The following is an 18,251-nucleotide window of genomic DNA, read 5'->3' on the forward strand; positions in this document are numbered from 1 at the left end:
GCTGTATATTTAGACAAATTATTGCAGTATTGGTGACAACTAAATATTTAATTTAAATAAATAAATATTCCAAATTTTTGACCATGTAGTACTCATAACCCTATTTATTAAACTTCATTGCATGACTCATAATGCATATTTTATTTATATTGTATTACTGGTTGAGAAGAGATGTGCAATTCCTTTTCTAAGCCATTTTTTACCCACCCGATGATAAAACGGGTAAAAATGTCTTGGGCCAGTAAGCAAGCCTCTAAAACAGCAACCTGCTAGAAACCACCCAAGGCATCCTTGCAGCCACTTAGCAATGCCATTGTATCATTAACAACACAAAAAAAAGCAAGCACTTTAGATCATGTAAAAATCTAGTGTTTAATTGCCATTTTCAGTCAAATATTTTCAAAGTATACGACTCTGTTACCTATATATCACCCTTGACCACAAGTTTAAAAATAAAAAAGACACAACTACATGATTGTATGTAAGAGGCGAACAGGTTGCCAAAACAATATTGTGTTTCATTGTGTTTGTTTGTTCATCTCCTCTCTTTCCTTCCTGTATTTGTCATCCTCTCATCCTGTCTGTCTTCACCACACCTGTCTCACTGAACACCTGTCTGCCTGGATCTGTCTCTCTCTCTCTGCTTTGCACGGGCACTTTCTGGCTTTCCATATTCTTCTCTTTTCATGACGCAATCGCTCTAAAGAAGGGGATCTCTCCTCTACGCATCTGTCTCGCTCTGTCACCCCTGCTCCAGAAACACTCCGGCAGAGGAAGAGTAAGTATTTTCCCCCAGCCTCATTATTTGTGTTTGTATTTATGTCTCATTCTTTACTCCAATTCTTCTCTTTCCCTTCATCGAGAGAATTGAGTGTGTCGTTTATTTGGCTACTGGACCACAAGTTGAAGTAAATCTAGTATTTTCAATATTACCATGCACTTATACTTCTCACTTCAGATAGCCAAAGAAACCACAGCACCCAGCGTGATTTTTCTGTGATCTCGGTTGCGATCAGCCCACAGATTTCCCAGATGCTGCGGGGACTCATCAGCTGTGATTGTTTATATAGCGTAGCTACATTGATTGATGAAATTGTGCGGCGAGTGAGGTGGTTTTGTGGCCTAAACCACTTTATCACAAAACAATGAAGTCAACATGAAATGACATTCACAGCCAATTTTACTGATGTATTTCTGAGAGTGTTGGGGAAAGTTACTTTTAAAACTAATGCATTACAATATTGCGTTACTCCATAAAAAAGTATTGCATTACATTACTTTTTCTTTACATTTTGTCTCCTAAAGGACGTTTTACACCGAGCATGAATCGATTGATCACCTTCTGTTAATTCACGCCTGCACGCTAGGTGGCGCTGACCAACAATGCATTTTTTCCTAATGTAGCTCATGCATCTCGTATAAGGCTTTTACTTCGTTCGCTGCTCAACACAGCATTAAATTGAGATAAATAACTTTTGGTTCTTCATCAGAAACACAAACGATCCATAATGCTTAAAAGAATACATATGAAAATATAATTAAAGGTACTTAGCATACTTAGTACTTAAGCTGGGCTTGTTTTTGTATTTTTAATTTTAAAAAAAAGTTTTATTTTTGGCAACTGTAAAGGCCCTTTCACATCAAAAGTGAAATGAATAAGCCTCAGGCTGAAGGAAGAAACTTTGCACCAGTTACTCCCGGTTTCTCTCAACATGGGAAGAGTCAGTGAATAAAAGGGAAAGCAAAGTAACTTTTAAAAAGTAACTCAGATATGCGTTACACTACTGAAAATGTAATCTGATTACGTAACTCACATAACACTGTTTTCTGAGTGAAACGGCGATAAAAACGGCAGGATGGAACTTTTCTATTTTGTAAATGACTGTAAAAAAGTGGGCGTGCCATACCAGAATGAAGCCAGGTGATTGGTTGACAACTAAGAGGGCTTGATGACATCAGAAAATAAGGAAAGTTGTTTTAGACACAGAGAAATATATTATATTTTAGAAATATAGTTAATTTTATGAAATACACAATAAGATTAAGTAAATATGGTGTGAATTTTGATTTCATGTTGACTCATCCTCGTTAAAAATCCATGTGGAATTAAAACCATTTACAATTTTGAATAAACTGTTGAGTTTACGAGCAGTTCATCTATTAAAGTGCCATGTTTTGACATTAGTCTGCGTATAGTGAGTCATGCTTTAATGAATGAGTATAAAGGTGTGTAAACAGTGGGCGGCCGTATTGACTTGCTCTGCTGTCAACGCAGCGCCTTCATCCTACGCCACATCATTCCTCACAATGCACAGCTATTGTGAACATCCTGATCCTCTTTTTTCTGCTCATATGCAGGCACAAGTTCTTCTGATTGCCTTTGTTTAAGTTATATTAAAGTGATATTTAGCTACAGGTCATAAATGAAGATTTGCCAAGTCAACGTTGAAGGTAACGCATATTGTGTTTATATGATGATTTATTTCAACTAGTAATAGGTCATGTTGGGCAAAGTATTTTAAAATATTATAAATTATGTTTAGATATTTTCAGGTTTTTTATTATTTTCTTTCTATGCTTATTTACTCTGAAGTGGCTAAATGAACACAAGGAAGAATAATATACAACACTGTAAAAAAAATTTTTTCCAAAAAGTCGTTACAACTTAAAATAATTTATTACCCTGCTGACTTTTTTTACTAAAATTTTTAGTTTAGTCAACTTGAAATTTTAAGTTACGCAATGTTAATTTAAGGGACAACTGGAAAATTTTAGTTGTATAAACTAAAAATTTTAAGTCAGGGGGGTAACAAATTATTTTAAGTTGAAACTACTATTTTTTTTTTTTTACAGTGAATCATTTTCATTTATATGCCTCAATATTACACTATATAGTAAATACCAACAATATTTGCCTAAAAATTATTTGATAGAAATGCAGAAATCTTTAGATTCTTCAGTGTTGAATAATTTATATATAAATATATATATATATATTCGGAGAGCCCACACAGTGGCAAAATTGTGTATTTGTAATCTGGCCATATTCTCTTGTTTTGCTAATGGTTTTTGAGGATTAGGGCATATCACACAACCTGTCCATGTCAGCACCGATAATAGCACCGATAATAATCAGAAATGTGTATTGAGCAGTAAATCAGTATATTAGTATGATTTCTGAAGGATCACGTGACACTGAAGACTGGAGTAATGATGCTGACAATTCAGCTTTGATCACAGGAATAAATAGAAAACAGTTATTTTAAATATGTAACAATTTTACAGTTTTAACTGGATTTTCAATCAAATAAATGCAGATGAGTTTGCACACACACATCCCTTTGAAAGTTGATAAACATATAGTTTTGCTATTGTGTGCACAATTTTATAGCTAATTCCATTTGATTGTTTTCATTAGTTTTTTTCTTAGCTGATCTTGTTTGCTGGTTTTGAAGAGGTTTTCTAGAAGCTAATTAGGACTAGACCAGTTTTAACCAGCTGAGAGGTCATCTTAGTATGGTTTATTTATTTATTTTTAGTGGGGAATGTCTTTGCATGGTCAGGATATGAATGGATTTATAAGCATCTTATGAACAGAACATTAACAGAAATGGCCTGTGGTTCTGTCACGTTTATGTGTGGCTCAGCTCTGTTAATTCACTCACCCGGCCGTGAGCTGGAGGACGGCTGGTCGGAGGAAGACGTGTGAGTCAGGAGGAGGGTCAGTGAGAGTAAGGAGAGGACGTAAGGTCAGTGAGCGGACTCCAAATCCAGCTCCAGTTTGGCAGCCGTCTCTTGTCAGAGTTGATTACCGCTGATCCGTTCAGACTTCTGTGATGAGCCACCGGCAGTAAGCGAACGCAGAGGTTTTTGTTCTTGCGTTAAGAGAGGAGAGTTTGTATATCTAAACGCTTCTCTCGGTCTGAGAAGGCTTTTTCATGACCACAGCTATGACAAAACAATAGCACGTCTGTTACGAGACACTGGAGATTTAAATCAGAAACAACAGGTGATGTACGTTTATTTTATTATTTCTTTAGCAGTATTGTGTATATTCCTTTATTTCAGTTCATATGTTGAAGAAGAAAATAAATTATGCTAAGAGTTTGGGTAGTTAACTTATTTTTCTATACATGTATATATTTCTTTTTTAATTCATTAATTTAATTATTTCTTTTTAAGGGGTTTTCTGCAGGGTAGATTTATGCTCTATTTATACCTGTAGCTATTATATTTAAAAAGTCTTTTGTGCTCTTCTGGTGGATTAAACATCCTGGTTGTGCGTAAATGTAATTTTTCTCCCTTATCTAAATTTTTTTTATTATTATTATTTGTTCACGTTGTTACATTTGTAAATATAAAGTGGATAAAATCACATTAAAGCAGCAAAATGAATGTGTGTTTGTTTCTAGAGATTGTTAAAAGATCTCCTTTTGTTTCCTGGCACTGTAATGTATTATGGGACTAAAGCACAGGCCGCTATTGGTCAAGTAGATGATGTTATATAACAATCTTTAAATGAATAAGTTCAATATTTTCACATCACGAGTCTCATAAAATCCCGTTTGTCCTCATTTGCCAGCCTCTGTCATTCTAATTTGCTGTAAAGGATTATACATATTATAGCAGGGGTCAGAGCAATCGAATATGTCATAGATTTGAAATCATTTTGATGGCTTCAACAAAGGCCTGATCTTTTCTTTGTTCGTTTTTCTTCAAATTGAGCTTTACCTGAGTCTTTTCTATGTTTTAATACTTCATTCAGTGAGTGGATTCCTTTCATTGGTAACTATTTAGTACCAGCACACGAGTTACTGACTGCTTTAGACATTTGTTTAGACGTCTGGGGTTTTGAATTAAATATTTAGGAGAGAAGCTTGTCCGGTGTGTCTCTCTCTTTCTCATCATGCATCCATCCATCCTGGCTCAGTTTCCCTCTTGTCTTTTATCACAGGCAATAAATCCTTCAACATGATGTCCCCCACTGGAGATAATTCTGAGCTTCTGGCCGAAATTAAAGCTGGGAGGAGCCTGAAGCCAACACCTCAGAGTAAAGGCTACACGACCGTCTACACTAACAGCGGCACAGCGGGGAACAATGTAGGTCACACTCCCTTTCTTTCACTAATTTACTTCTTACTTATGGAATGAAAGCATTTCTTGGAGAGCCTTTCAATATGAGGCTGCATTTCCTGAAGTCTGTCAAGGACATTGTTATTATTGCAATGTTTGAGCTTGCTTTAAGCTTTTATGTTTATTCCTAATGGTAAATCTCATCAATTAAAAGTACTTTGTCTCATGAAACGAGTTTTGATCTCTCGTTTGAGTGTGACTGCCACTGTTTGGCTTGAGATGTGACATAATAGTGTTTGCATTAGAAACGCTAATGATTATCCACCAGTGTGAGGCTTGTGTAAATCAGTATGGGAGATGCAATACAATAGCACACATTTATTGCTGTTCTATATATCCATCGATCTATTTATATATGAATTAGACTCGTTTCATAGTTGATGGACTTAACTCAGTTATATTGAACCAAACCGAATCAACAATGAACTGAATTCAACTGACTCGTTATTGTTTACGATTGTTTTTTCAGAGCTGCTCTACAGCTGAACTAAATTCTGTTTGCATCAATGAGTCATTATTTTCCTGTTTAGCACTGTACAAACCTGCACTGTATAAAGTGCTGTATAAATAAAGGAGAAAAAATTAAAAAATCATTATCCTCATTGCAAGTGAACTTTATAAGATGAGAGTTGATTAGATGAGTTCATTAGATGTTATAAAGAACCATTGATAAACTTCCATTTTAGCAACTGTGAACATGTCTATATTTTTGTCTGGAATATTCTTTTCTGATTGATCTTTAGGAGGAACGTCCGTCGTCGCCGCCAGAGCCTCTGCCAAAACCCCAGCCCAACAACACGCAGTCTGCAAAGCCAGAATCTCCACCGCCTGCTTGTCCACCCACGCCACCCACTCCACCCGCTCCCACGACCAGCGGCGGGTCGCCCCAGAACCTGCCCACTTCACAGAGCAGCGAGAAGCTCGCAACGGCCGTCAATGGAAATACTCCTGCTGTCCAGAGCAAGTCCAGCGTGGTGGACGTGGAGAGTCTGGTGCCCACACATGACGAGCAGGGCCGAGCCATCCCTGAGTGGAAGAGACAGGTGATGGTGAGGAAACTACAGGTGAAGATGCAGGAGGAGGATGAGAACAAGAGAAAGGTGAGTGATGAAGCAGCTGGGTGTTTTAAACATAAGCTGGGGCAGTGCATCTCTTATCCAAAATGTCAACATTATTACAGCTTCATAACATACTTAAAGACCCCACAGAATTAAAATTGGACATTTGTGGCTTTGAGTCCATGCGTTTAAAGGAATAGTTCACCCAAAAATTTTGTCATCATCTACTCACCCTCATATCGTTCCATTATGATGAACACAAAAGAAGATATTTTGAAAAAAGTTTAAGAACCAAACAGGTGTTGGTCCCCATTGACTTCCATAGGAGGGAAAGAAATCCTATGGAAGTCAATGGGGACCAACACCTGTATGGTTCTTAAATGTTTTTCAAAATATCTTCTTTTGTGTTCAACTTAAGAAAGAAGCTTATACAGGTTTGGAACAACATTGAGGGTGAGTAAATGATGACAAAATTTTCATTTTTGGGTGAACTATTCCTTTAAGGTCATTTATATGCTAGTATATTCCAACGCTATCTCACGGCAATTCGTACGTATTTTACGAGGTGGCTAATTCTCACTCATACGACCTCACTCGTACGATTTAGTACCATTTGTCTAAACCCCAGTGACGGGTAGGTTTAGGGGCGGGGTTAGGTGTAGGTCATTCGTACAAATTCATACAAATTGGCAACTCGTAAAATACGTACGATTAAGCAAAAATCGTATGAATTTGTACGAGTGAGGTCATACGAATTCGTACGAATTAGCCACTTCGTAAAATATGTACGAATTGCCGTGAGATCGGGCTGTATATTCCTAAGAGCCGACAAAATGTATATGCATGCACAAAATAATCGTTATTATCTGGTTAAACAAACAAAAAAAATTACTTATGACAAATTTTTGTCCCATAAAATGCTTGCTAGAATGAAAATGACCACTCCCAAACAATCATATGTGCCACTGACTAGCATTAGAAAGAAGCAAATCATAGTTCATCAGTGTGTCTGGTAGCACTTTAGATCAGGGAACACATATTCACTATTAAACTCCTCAATATTGCCCCACTTCCTGTTTCTGTAGGATATCCATCAATGCAGGGGAGGAAATTATGTCAAGGCATTTCAAGGGGTCCTTAAGCATGTTAAATAATCACGTACTAGCATTCTACTGTTCATACTACGGTTTCTCCAGCAGATGTATTCTGCGCACAGTATGCATATTGTCTTTATACATACAATGCACCTTAATTGTTTATAAAAAAAAGAACTCTAACAATTTAACTTTTAAAATGAATAAATGAAATGAATGCACTTTCTCAGCTTCTGACATCAGCGCTATCCTCCTGTAGTTTTAGCAGTGTGAGCTATATTATCTCCTCTTTGGATTTTAAAAATGCTTATGATTTCAAATGTAAATTATAGCTGTGAAATTGAGGTTTGATCTGTCTACATGGAGGATAGAGGAGCAGTGGGTGTCTGCATGGGGATTTTTGTTTGAGTTTTCTCCTTTAAAAAACTATATGCAAGAGCTACTAATTGCAAAAATGATGCATGTGATCTTTCACTTCTCCATGAATGATAAATTGTATAATAAGTTTATGATATCTGAGGGTAACTAAAGCAGTGTGGTGTGAATGAGCGAACATCTACGCAGCTCTGAATTATTTCATAAATACATTTTCAGGTTAGCAGGAATTGTCAGCACATAAATCTTAGAAATTTGTTGTTAATAGATGCAAGGATGGATAATTAGTGTTGGGGTGAGATATTATTTCTCAATGACATGAACAATATAATATGAGAGTAGTATATGTGTATATATTTTGTCCATTTGAACATTGTTTATCATGACATCAGGTACCAGTAAGATAGGCCAGATTACTTATTGAATCCCGTTTGCTGTCTACTCTGTTCTTGCATATATGTTTCTTAATTGTGAACACATCGATGTGTCCCTCTGGCATGTACTTGACGGCAAAGTCATATGGCAGGTAAAACAAACACACAGTTGTTACAGTTACAGTTGGCTCTGATTGGTCTAACTAGACCTTTAAGAGTTTAATATTACTGCTCAATCAAGGTTTTCAGCTTATGGTAAGTCTCCGTCTGAAAACCAAAAATAAAACTCAATTTTCAGTTTTGGTCTGGGTTTCACAGTGTGGGGTTTCAAGAGAGTATTTCGCAGTGTGACATTTGGTTGGCTTTTCCTTTACTCTGTGTTGAGTGATGCAGTGTTTAATTTGGGGCTGTTGTGACCATCTCAAGACAAGCCTAAGTGTGTTTGACATTTACTAAGGAAGTATTAGTTGAATGTGGCTTACTGGCGATGGTGCATGACAGCTCTAAGTTTTTACATGGGGATTCAGTGGTGTGATGCAAAGCCCCTTCACACTGCAACTGGAGCTTACGGCATGAAGTGCAGTTGGTCGTCTTGCTCGTTCTACTCATTAAGCGCTTTATTTTTATCTTATACCTTCATACATCTTGTTAACGTCCTGAAAGTGGCTCAGTATTTATTTATTTGTTTAGACCATGTGCATCTAGTCAAGTCCCTTGGAAACATGAGCTAAATATAATTGACAGATAAAGTACACATGAATTTCACACTTAAAGGAAGCATCTGGGTAACTTTCAAATGAATGTCTATATGGACAGCATCTGTGGCAGGCTGTGCAATTACAGGAATTAAATTTAGACTTGTACTCAGTTTGAAAAACATACTGTAAATACACTTGCAATATACAAGACTTACTTTAAATACACTTACAATGAAAGACTAGCAAACAAGTGGCCAGCACTCCAAAATATATAGCTATCACATAGTTTCAGTGGTATAGCCATAATTCTTTAACATTGTGGTGTCATGAAACTGTTGTTACAGAATTGCTTACCAACCCTCTCTCTGTACAAAATCTTTTAATTCATGCTATGACAAAAAAAAAAAAACGTAACCTCAGTTTGATTTGATTGCCATATCAGCAAGAGACATAACATATCAGCTCCATGCATAAACAAACATATTTACATGGAGCGTTATGCACACTCTATCCACAAATATTATGCTGGTAACTCGTAACTCCAAGTAGTCCCAACTCAAAAGGATAGTTTAGGTAACTTCACTGCTCAAATAGTAACTAATGAGATATGCAAGTGCTTTTACACAAACTATGAGCTTTTAAATCCACTGGCCCGCTTGTCTATACATCTACAGTAAGTGTTTTACTATATAGTTCCTGTTACTTTTTACAAACTGAGGATTGCATTGACATTATTATTTGTAAAATCCAACAGCATGTCACTGATTGTGTCCATAGGCAATCGTTTAAAAGCAACCCAGAGTATTTTTAATATATTTAGTCGATCGTAACAAAAACTCATACAATACATTTATAAGTCTTGCCAGACTCAGCTACGTTTTTTCCCCCCTCAAGCTTCTTTTGCAAATAAAGTCAACTCAGTCAAAACAAGGCAGTATCATCGCACCACTAAATTCATGTAAAGTTTGAAACGTTTGGGGTGAAGAGGCTTTTAAAGGCGTGTATGTAACGCATCGGATCCACAGGCTGAAGAGCACCCCACCTCTGTTTTTGTTCCCTTCTATATCCTCCTCTGAACCTACTTTAGTTCGCTGCCAGTGGATACTATCAAGCCCAAGACTGGCATTATTCACACGTACACAATGCTATACTGGGTCCCTTTGGAGAACTGATGACAGAGGACGACCTCATCCGCATTGAGAAGCAGATCGAGAACCTCCAGGTCATGCACAAAGTGACAGAGGTGGAGAAAGACCTGGAACAGCTGGAGCAAGAGTTGAAGCAACTCCTACCTGTGTCTGCAGCCTTGAACCAAGACCACTTCTCTGTCAACCCCAAACAGGTTCATGGGCAAGCAGAAGACTTGCCTGCCTGGTGCAGTAAGATCTCCACGCTGCTAAAAAGCATGGCTATTCTGCTCGCCACTTTGGGCGGAAAGGAGATCGATATTCTGGAAATGATCAATGAAGGATATACATATGAAGGTCTGAAGAGCGGAAAAGGCCAGACGGGGATCTCCAGTTCTGGAAACATTGGCCGATCGCAATCATTCTCCACTCGAGAGGAGGTGGAGAAGGAGATTAAGCAGTGTGGCGTGTCTGTGAAGAGCCTGAAAGCCAATTACGAAATTCATAGCCAGTCAAAGTACGAGGACGACAAAACAAACCGCATATACAAGCGGACGAGGTCTTTGCCGGCGGTTAGTGAATGCAGCTACCCATCAGAGCCTATCCTGGAGGATGAGTTGCTGTTTTCTTTAAGTGAGAGCCTCTCGCAAGCCGGAGATGTGTCGCCGATAGATCGAGATTTACCATTGGTGAATGAGGAACCTATAACGCAGTCCCATGTACCTTTGACGTACGCTGGGTCTGGACCATCTATGAACCCACTAACCTCAGAGAACCCTATGAACCCACTAACCTCAGAGCATCTCACCCGCAGTCTAGAAGTGCAAACGGACCTGAGCTACGTCCAGGAGTGCATCGAGATGCGCAAGGAGAGGATTGTGTTTCTGTTCCTGGAGCACTGGAGAAAGTACACAATGACTGAAGCCTACAAGTGCTCAGGAAGAGGGAAGACTCTGAGTGTCGAGGAGAACGACTCCCATTCCCTGTATTATCACAACCTGGCAAAGCCCGAAGGCACCATGCAAATGGAGGATGACCAACTGCTGTATTTCATGAAACAGAGACAGGTGGTGGGAAATCTTCTTGGCCACTGGAGGACCATTATGAGCCAGGTGCCCACGCGACAAATCCGCAGACTCAGTCGAGCTCAGATGATCTACTGGCCCGAGCACTTCCTTCCCCACATCAATGGGTCTCCGGTTCAATATGAGAATCTAACCCTTGACCTTTTCATGCTAGGCTACTTCCAGCTTCTGGAGATGAACATGTCGCGCACTGAACGGAAGTTTCGCCACTTGCTTTGCTACGAGATGTTTGACAGACTAGGCAGTCACCCGTGGGAAGTGATCCGCCAGTTCCACCGAGAGGTCATGGAGAGCATTGAGAGCGGGAAACGCGATTGGTCGGATGGCTTCGAAGATATCAAGGTGAATTATTTCGGTGACTCTGTGGAGGACGGCGGGCTGCTGGAAGCGGCTGAGCTCATTCTGCCTCCGGAGATTCTGCAGGCGTCTGTGAATATACCGCAAGACGCTCCAGCTGATGCAGATCTCCCAAGTGTTTCACCACCAGAAGTCCTTAATGGACACCCAGACGACTCTGCAGCGGCCACCCAGCAGGGCACTTCTGAGAACTCAGCTGAGACTATTATAAATGATATGGAAATACAGAAGAGTAGTACTGAAGTTCAACTACCACATGCAGCACAGGATGCACCGCAGTCAGAAAACGCTGTACCGCAAGCGACCGCAACAGCGGAAAGCCCCCAGACACAAGCCCCATGCATTAATACTGCGAACGAACAGGGCCCAGAAAATATTAAAGATGAGCCCAATGAGGACTCCATCAAGCTTATCTATGAACTTAAAGAGTTTAGCAATGAGGAAATCATTCGATACATTGATCGAAGCTTCGCCTTCTGGAAAGAGAAGGAGGCTGAGATGTTTGACATCTGACTAATCAGGTCAACTTATTTGAAGGATGAAACACAATTATCAGGAGATGCTTTAAGCAGTTTAGCAAGCGGTTTGAGGCAGCCGGAAATGTCAGAAGAAGCAATCAAAAGTTGAGCTGTAATCGTTTTGAAATTCAAGTTAATAGCATCATGCTGAATTTAATATGTATCTATTTAATAGCCATGAAAAGCTTTAGAGATACAAATACACAGAGGCAAATAAATAGCCTTGCAGCTGTTTAAAATGTATTTATTTAGTAAATTGCTTTCATGCAGATAAAACAATAAATACAGAGAAAGCACTACATCTCACAAGGTGAAGTGACAGAAAAGCAGAATATCAGCTTTTCACTGAGTGTGTAAGATTCAAACAGTCCAATAATACACTCAGGCTTTAAGTGTGCTAATTCATTTGAACAGTAATATCTATCTGTTCAAAGTGCTTTAAATCATCCATCAATGAAGCGCAAAATGCATTTTCTTGAAATTAAATATAAAAGTATTCTGACCATTTTTAAAACTAGCATTTTGTTTATTAATGGAATTCTTTCAGATTCATTTATTAAAAGCCATTTGAATTTTGTAACTTTAACTATTGTTCTTTCTTATTTGTATGACTTACAGTTGAGCGTATCACAGACATAGATTACCAATACGATATGTTTTTGCATCATCTGTTTTAAATGGTTTATTCTGCATGTTGCATAATTATTTGGAAATGATCAGAGTTGTTGTTTAGGAAAAGCGGGAACGTCTTAGTGTTCTTGCCGTGTTTTGAGTTATTTAAGAACACACAGCTGAACATAATCAATGCCTTTATCCATTCAACAATGACACATTTGTAGATGTGTATTCTTGACCTTTTGTTTATCTTTCAGTTTGATTGTCTTTTATTACCAATTGTTTTTGGCAATGTTGTTTTTAAGAGGTTTTAAAAAGAAATTTCTACTTAGAAATGGGTTTTTATTGCCATTGGTATTCATAAGAGGTTTTTTTACACATAACATTGACGTTTATATTGTTCAGCTGGTACACTTTTGTTCTGTCTAGCCACGTTTGACGTGTCAGTTTGATGGTTTGTTTGTTTTTGAGAAATATTTACAAAATTAAATAAATCTTAAGTTTATGATTGGACACTTCAGTCATCATTTCATTTGTGATTTCCTATTCTAATATTAATAAAATGATTGAACGCCTTTATAAGAAGAACAAATATTTAAAAAGGCCACTGTTTCCATTTAATAGTGCGGTAACACTTTAGAATAGGGAACACTTGTTGACTATTAACTACGACTTTTCCTTCAATAAACTCCTAATTTGCTGCTTATTAATAGTTAGTAAGGTAGTTATTAAGTTTAGGTATTGGGTAGGATTAGGGATGTAGAATAAGGCATTAATATTACTACTAATATTCTAGTAATATGCATGCTAATAAGCAATTAGACCTTAAAATAAAGTGTTACCAATAGTATCTCTTAGTACAGTAATAATGAACTTTACACTCTTAAAAATAAAGGTGCTTCACGATGCCATAGAAGAACCTTTTTTGTCTAAATGGTTCCATAAAGTATCTTTAACATCTGAAGAACCTTTCTGTTTCACAAAAGGTTCTTTGTGGCGAAAGAAGGTTCTTCAGATTATAAAAAAGCAAGAAAGAGATAGTTCTTTAAATAACCTTTGACTGAATGGTTCTTGGTGGAACCAAAAATGGTTCTTCTATAGCATCGCTGTGATCTTAAGCACCTTTATTTTTAAGAGTGCAGTCAGGTTCCATGAACTTAATTAGCTAAAGAGTTAAATAAGAATTAGAGAGTTAACTGTGGCATCAAAGCTATTTTTGGAGTCAAGCTCAAGCTGTGTTCCAGAGGGCATTTAGCTGCATTTCCTTAAGAAGGCAGGACGGTGGTCGAAGTGTGATTTCAGCTCCACAAGCATTGAAAGAATTTAAAGTGGAAAAGTATGTAACTGCAGATACTAAATAAGCACCATGTTAAAACTTTGTTCTGCTGCATGTGTTGTATATTTTCAGGTAAAAGTAAATAGGGTCTCTTAACTAGTTGCTTATTAGCATGCATATTACTAGAATATTAGCCGTTTATTAGTAGTAATTAAGCACATATTAATATCTTATTCTACATCCCTAATCCTACCCAATACCTAAACTTAACTACCTTACTAATTATTAATAAGCAGCAAATTAGCACTTTATTTAGGCAAAAGTCATAGTTAATAGTTACTTTGAATTGAATCTTAAAATAAAGTGCCCAAATGCGTTAATTTCACAGAGCTATATTTCAGGTCATATTTCCACAACCAAAATGAAAAGAATAATTTTATTCTGAACAAAGAACATTAGGCTTATTTTTTTACTCTTACACTAATTATTTGTTTATTTGTCATTGTGTCCAGACAGGATTCGTTAGTAAGAGTCTAATGAAAATGACAAATAAACTCTAAAATATCTACAGACAGTTTTGGGGGAAGCAGTCATATAATGCAACCGTGTATAATGGTACAAAAATATGCAATATTTTTTTTTTATGCAATATCTTTATTTTAAAACATATCATTTTCACGAGATGCATAGATGTATCTCTCCGTTGGAGAATTTCTTGCAATATCTTTCTTGAATGCAGTTTTTAGTAACTTTTACAAACCTTTCGACTCAATAACCCTAAAACATTGGATTGTCTTTCCTTCTATAGATTCAGTAAAGCCTTCTTTATGGACATATTGTATCTTTAAGTGAGCTGATGCAGAAGGTCATTTACATTTTTTGAACTATTGATCAAAATCTGAAGGCAACGCATCATTGCAGTATTACATTATTAATGGGAGAGCACCCAATTGCTTAATCTGATTCTTATATGGAAAGAAATGCCATCAGTGTGTTTTATCATTCCTAGTTACACTCTCATATAAGCATCTTCATCTATCTGTTTTTATTATATTTTATCTTTTTTTTTTTTTTTTTTATCGGCATATAATTCCCAGGGGAATAATGAAATATTAAGACACAGATTAGTTTACATAGATACTTGGGCTGTTACCAGTGATGTGGCTTCACAGTAACAGTTGAGGTAATCAATCCACACCGAGGGGAAATGAGAAGCTGAAGAAGGCCACCTCCTCCACTGGGCTATAGTTACATCTGAATGGAGGAAGAAGATCACTTTTCACACTGTGTGCACACACTGCCTGTCTGAGAGCAGAAACTGTCTACATTTTAGGAGCATGATCAAGTGTTTTGGCACAATAACCATGACATTTTTCAAAGATGTTTTGCGCTGGAGCACTTGAGTCTAGTCGCATTATAACAGATATAACAGCTCAAAACTGCACTTAAGCAATATAGTAAGAGTGGCTTTGCTATTGTGAATATGTTCAGTACACAAAAACACTTTTTCACATGTAGGCCTATGAAGTGACACCCTACAGTCTTTTTTTGAAATCCAGACAAATTATGTGTAATTTCCAGTACTCCACAAGTAAAGATATGTTTTCATACTGGTATGCACTACAGTGTTTTGTGGTTTGTACACTGAAAAAAATTTTTAAGGTAAGTGGTTGCGAACAATTCATTTTAGCTACATTTAAATTAAAAAAATGTTGAAAGCTAGTCAACTAAATTTGTTAGCTAAAGTAAAGTAGCTAAAATAAATTGATTGCAACTCCTTACCTTAAAAAAAAAAAATTAGTAAATTCAATAAAAAAAAAAAAATTCAGAGTATTTATAGACTCATCCCTTTTTTTGGCACTGTAGTGAAAACAAATCTTTTCTGATCTCATCTACAGCTATTTGTTCTTCTTCTCTGTGTGTGTGTCAGGCTGAAGAAGAGGCGGCCCGTTTGGCTTCATTGCCTGCCTGGAGGAGAGATATCATGAAGAAAAAGATGGAAGAAGAGAAGTAAGTTAAAGCCAGAGCTCTTGATTGTGTCTTTCTGTGTGCTTCTTTTACCGTCAACCTCAAGTTTTACTGTTTTCTATTCCCTCTAGTTTTTACTACTATGGTAAAGTTGATTATATATGTGGCACATTTATATTTAAACTTAGTGTTTAGCTTGAAAAATGAACATAACCTTTACAATAAAGTTTTTTGTTTTGTCTTGTTTTGTTTGCCAATTTCAAATACCGGTAATAGTAATATGTGACCCTGGAGCACAAACCAGTCTTAAGTCGCTGGGGTTTATTTATAGCAAAAGCCAAAAATACATTGCATGGGTCAAAATATGCATTTTTCTTTTATGCCAAAAAATCATTAGGATATTAAGTAAAGATCCATGAAGATATTTCTTACCGTAAATATATCAAAACTTAATTTTTGATTAGTAATCTGCATTGCTTAGAACTTCATTTGGACAACTTTAAAGGCGATTTTCTCAATATTTTGATTTTTTTTTGCACCGTCAGATTCCAGATTTTCAAATAGTTGTATCTCAGCTAAATTTGGTCCTATCATAACAAACCATACATCAATGGAAAGCTTATTTATTCAGCTTTCATGTGTAAAAATGATACTTAAGACTGGTTGTGTGGTCCAGGGTCACATAAGTAAGTAATAGTACTTATATTGCAATTATCAGTAATATACAAGTAATAGCTTTATTTATATCATTCATAACTGATCTAATGATTAAGATTAACTGCCTAGAACTGCCTTTAGTATGCCTGACATTTCTTCCATGCAAATCTGTAAATTTCTGTCTTTTCCTTTCAATGTCTTGTGTGGATTATAAAACCAAAGTGATAAGATGTAAGTAAAACTGTATTTTCCTTTTTTTTTTTTTTTTTTTGTTGTAGCAAATGTACAAAAATGTAAACATATACATCTATACATGTAATCCTCTATTTCTTTTATTCACTCCTGGATGGACAGGGAACAGAAACGGTAAGACACTGACTAGTGATAGCAGTACTAGTGATAGTTGTAGAAGTACATCCTATTTCTGACGTTTTGATTGTATTAATGTGCATGATGTCATTTGATCAAAAACGTGACTGCATCTGCTTTTCTCTTTCTTTTGTTCTCCTCGTCCCTGCAGAAAAGAGGAGGAACGGCGGCGAATGGAAAAGGAGAATGAGGAGAAGTCTGAACTGGAGCGACTACGAACGCTAGGCTATGATGAAACCAAGCTGGCACCGTGGCAGCGGCAGATTATTTTAAAGAAAGGCGACATAACGAAACAGTAGTAAACTCCCAGTCATCCCCTCCACTCTCGCACAACTCTCTGTAGGACACTGTTCAGAATCTGCCAGAAACCAGGCGTGGGTCACCAGACAGCGTTCTGCTCGATGACCGCTTCAGCATCGCTTCGTCTCAGTCTCACTGTATTGAGCTCTGAAGCTCTGAAACTTTGCAGGATGTTTTCATTCACTTAGAGCTTTGTTACACACTGCACGAAACATAATTCTCCAAAATCCACAATAGGGGCACTTTGATAGTCCTAGATATGATAGTCCTGTCCATATATATGGTGCATCTATGTTTCTTACATTAAAAAAAAACTGCAATTTGGAAATGCAAAGTTAGAAACAAATGCAAAAAAAGAAGCATTTTACCTATAGTCTCTTTGCACTATATATACGTTTCACCAAAAGGTGGCGTTAGAGATCACAACTTAGAATTGGCCATATAAGTCTTCCCAGATAACAAGCACAGAATGTATTTCAGGCCTACACTAATGAAAAAAGATCAGAGTGAAACCCATAACTGCACAAGAGAAGCCAATGTCTTAAATATTCTATTGCATCTGATGGTCTAAAAAAAAATCCCTGTCACCCTTTATACTGAGATTTACACAGGACGTTTACATTGGCAGGGAAGTCGATTAAAATGTCATGAAATCATTACAGTGTATTCAGCCATGCTGTGCTCCCCAAATATGAAGCTGTCGTTTCCTTCCCTGCTTGGCAACTGTAGCTTGCTCTTTATTGTTATTAATGTGTTTAGAGTAACTAGACATCAGAAAAGTGCCGGATGTGAATCTGTATGTGTGTGTGGATGTGTGAGAAAGTGTATGTGTGTGCATATTTACACATGCATATAAACGCAATATGTCTATCCTGAGTCTTTCACTGTGCGATGGGTAGAGATGATGTATTTTGAGTGTTTTTTTTTCTGTACAACTGTAAAAAAAAAAAAAAGATTACATAAGTTACACGTATATGTGATAAGCATGGTCCTCCTTGAGTTTGGGAACATTCTGCTTTCGTTTATCAGATGCCATAATGATGCTGAAAACAAAGATGTGAACGTCATTGCCATTAGAACATTTTCTATTCATAATTACTCCATTTAGAAATACTCTTATTGGCCAATAATATCATGGTCAGTTACATGTTTTTCCTGTTTTCAGTCTGGCTTTCATTGGCAGACTATTGTAAACTTTCGTTTTCCCAATGGCAACAGTAATGCAATAAAAATCAAAACAACAATCT

The 18,251-nt window shown here is 37.0% G+C and overlaps 2 protein-coding genes across 3 annotated transcripts in view; both read left to right on the forward strand.

Annotated features, from left to right (window-relative positions):
- The window catches only part of LOC306848742 (espin-like), a 75,804-nt gene extending 57,576 nt beyond the window's left edge, over positions 1-18,228 (forward strand). The window contains exons 10-14 of one of the 2 annotated variants that reach the window (XM_079383483.1): positions 707-778; positions 4,955-5,100; positions 5,877-6,233; positions 15,641-15,736; positions 16,856-18,228. In XM_079383483.1, the coding sequence (XP_079239609.1) occupies positions 707-778; positions 4,955-5,100; positions 5,877-6,233; positions 15,641-15,724 (659 nt within the window). In that variant the 3' untranslated portion in view covers positions 15,725-15,736; positions 16,856-18,228. The remainder of the gene's footprint in view (positions 1-706; positions 779-4,954; positions 5,101-5,876; positions 6,234-15,640; positions 15,737-16,855) is intronic. The other variant, XM_079383484.1, reaches the window with a different exon arrangement.
- Positions 9,904-11,814, forward strand: LOC306848267 (espin-like protein; the record flags this gene model as incomplete). Its single annotated transcript, XM_079382724.1, has 1 exon — positions 9,904-11,814. One exon carries the CDS (start codon positions 9,904-9,906, stop codon positions 11,812-11,814), a length of 1,911 nt encoding a protein of 636 aa, XP_079238850.1.
- Positions 18,229-18,251: the final 23 nt, after the last annotated feature.

Source organism: Barbus barbus, assembly GCF_936440315.1.
Source record: "Barbus barbus genome assembly, chromosome: 28".
Taxonomy (NCBI): Eukaryota; Metazoa; Chordata; class Actinopteri; order Cypriniformes; family Cyprinidae; genus Barbus; species Barbus barbus.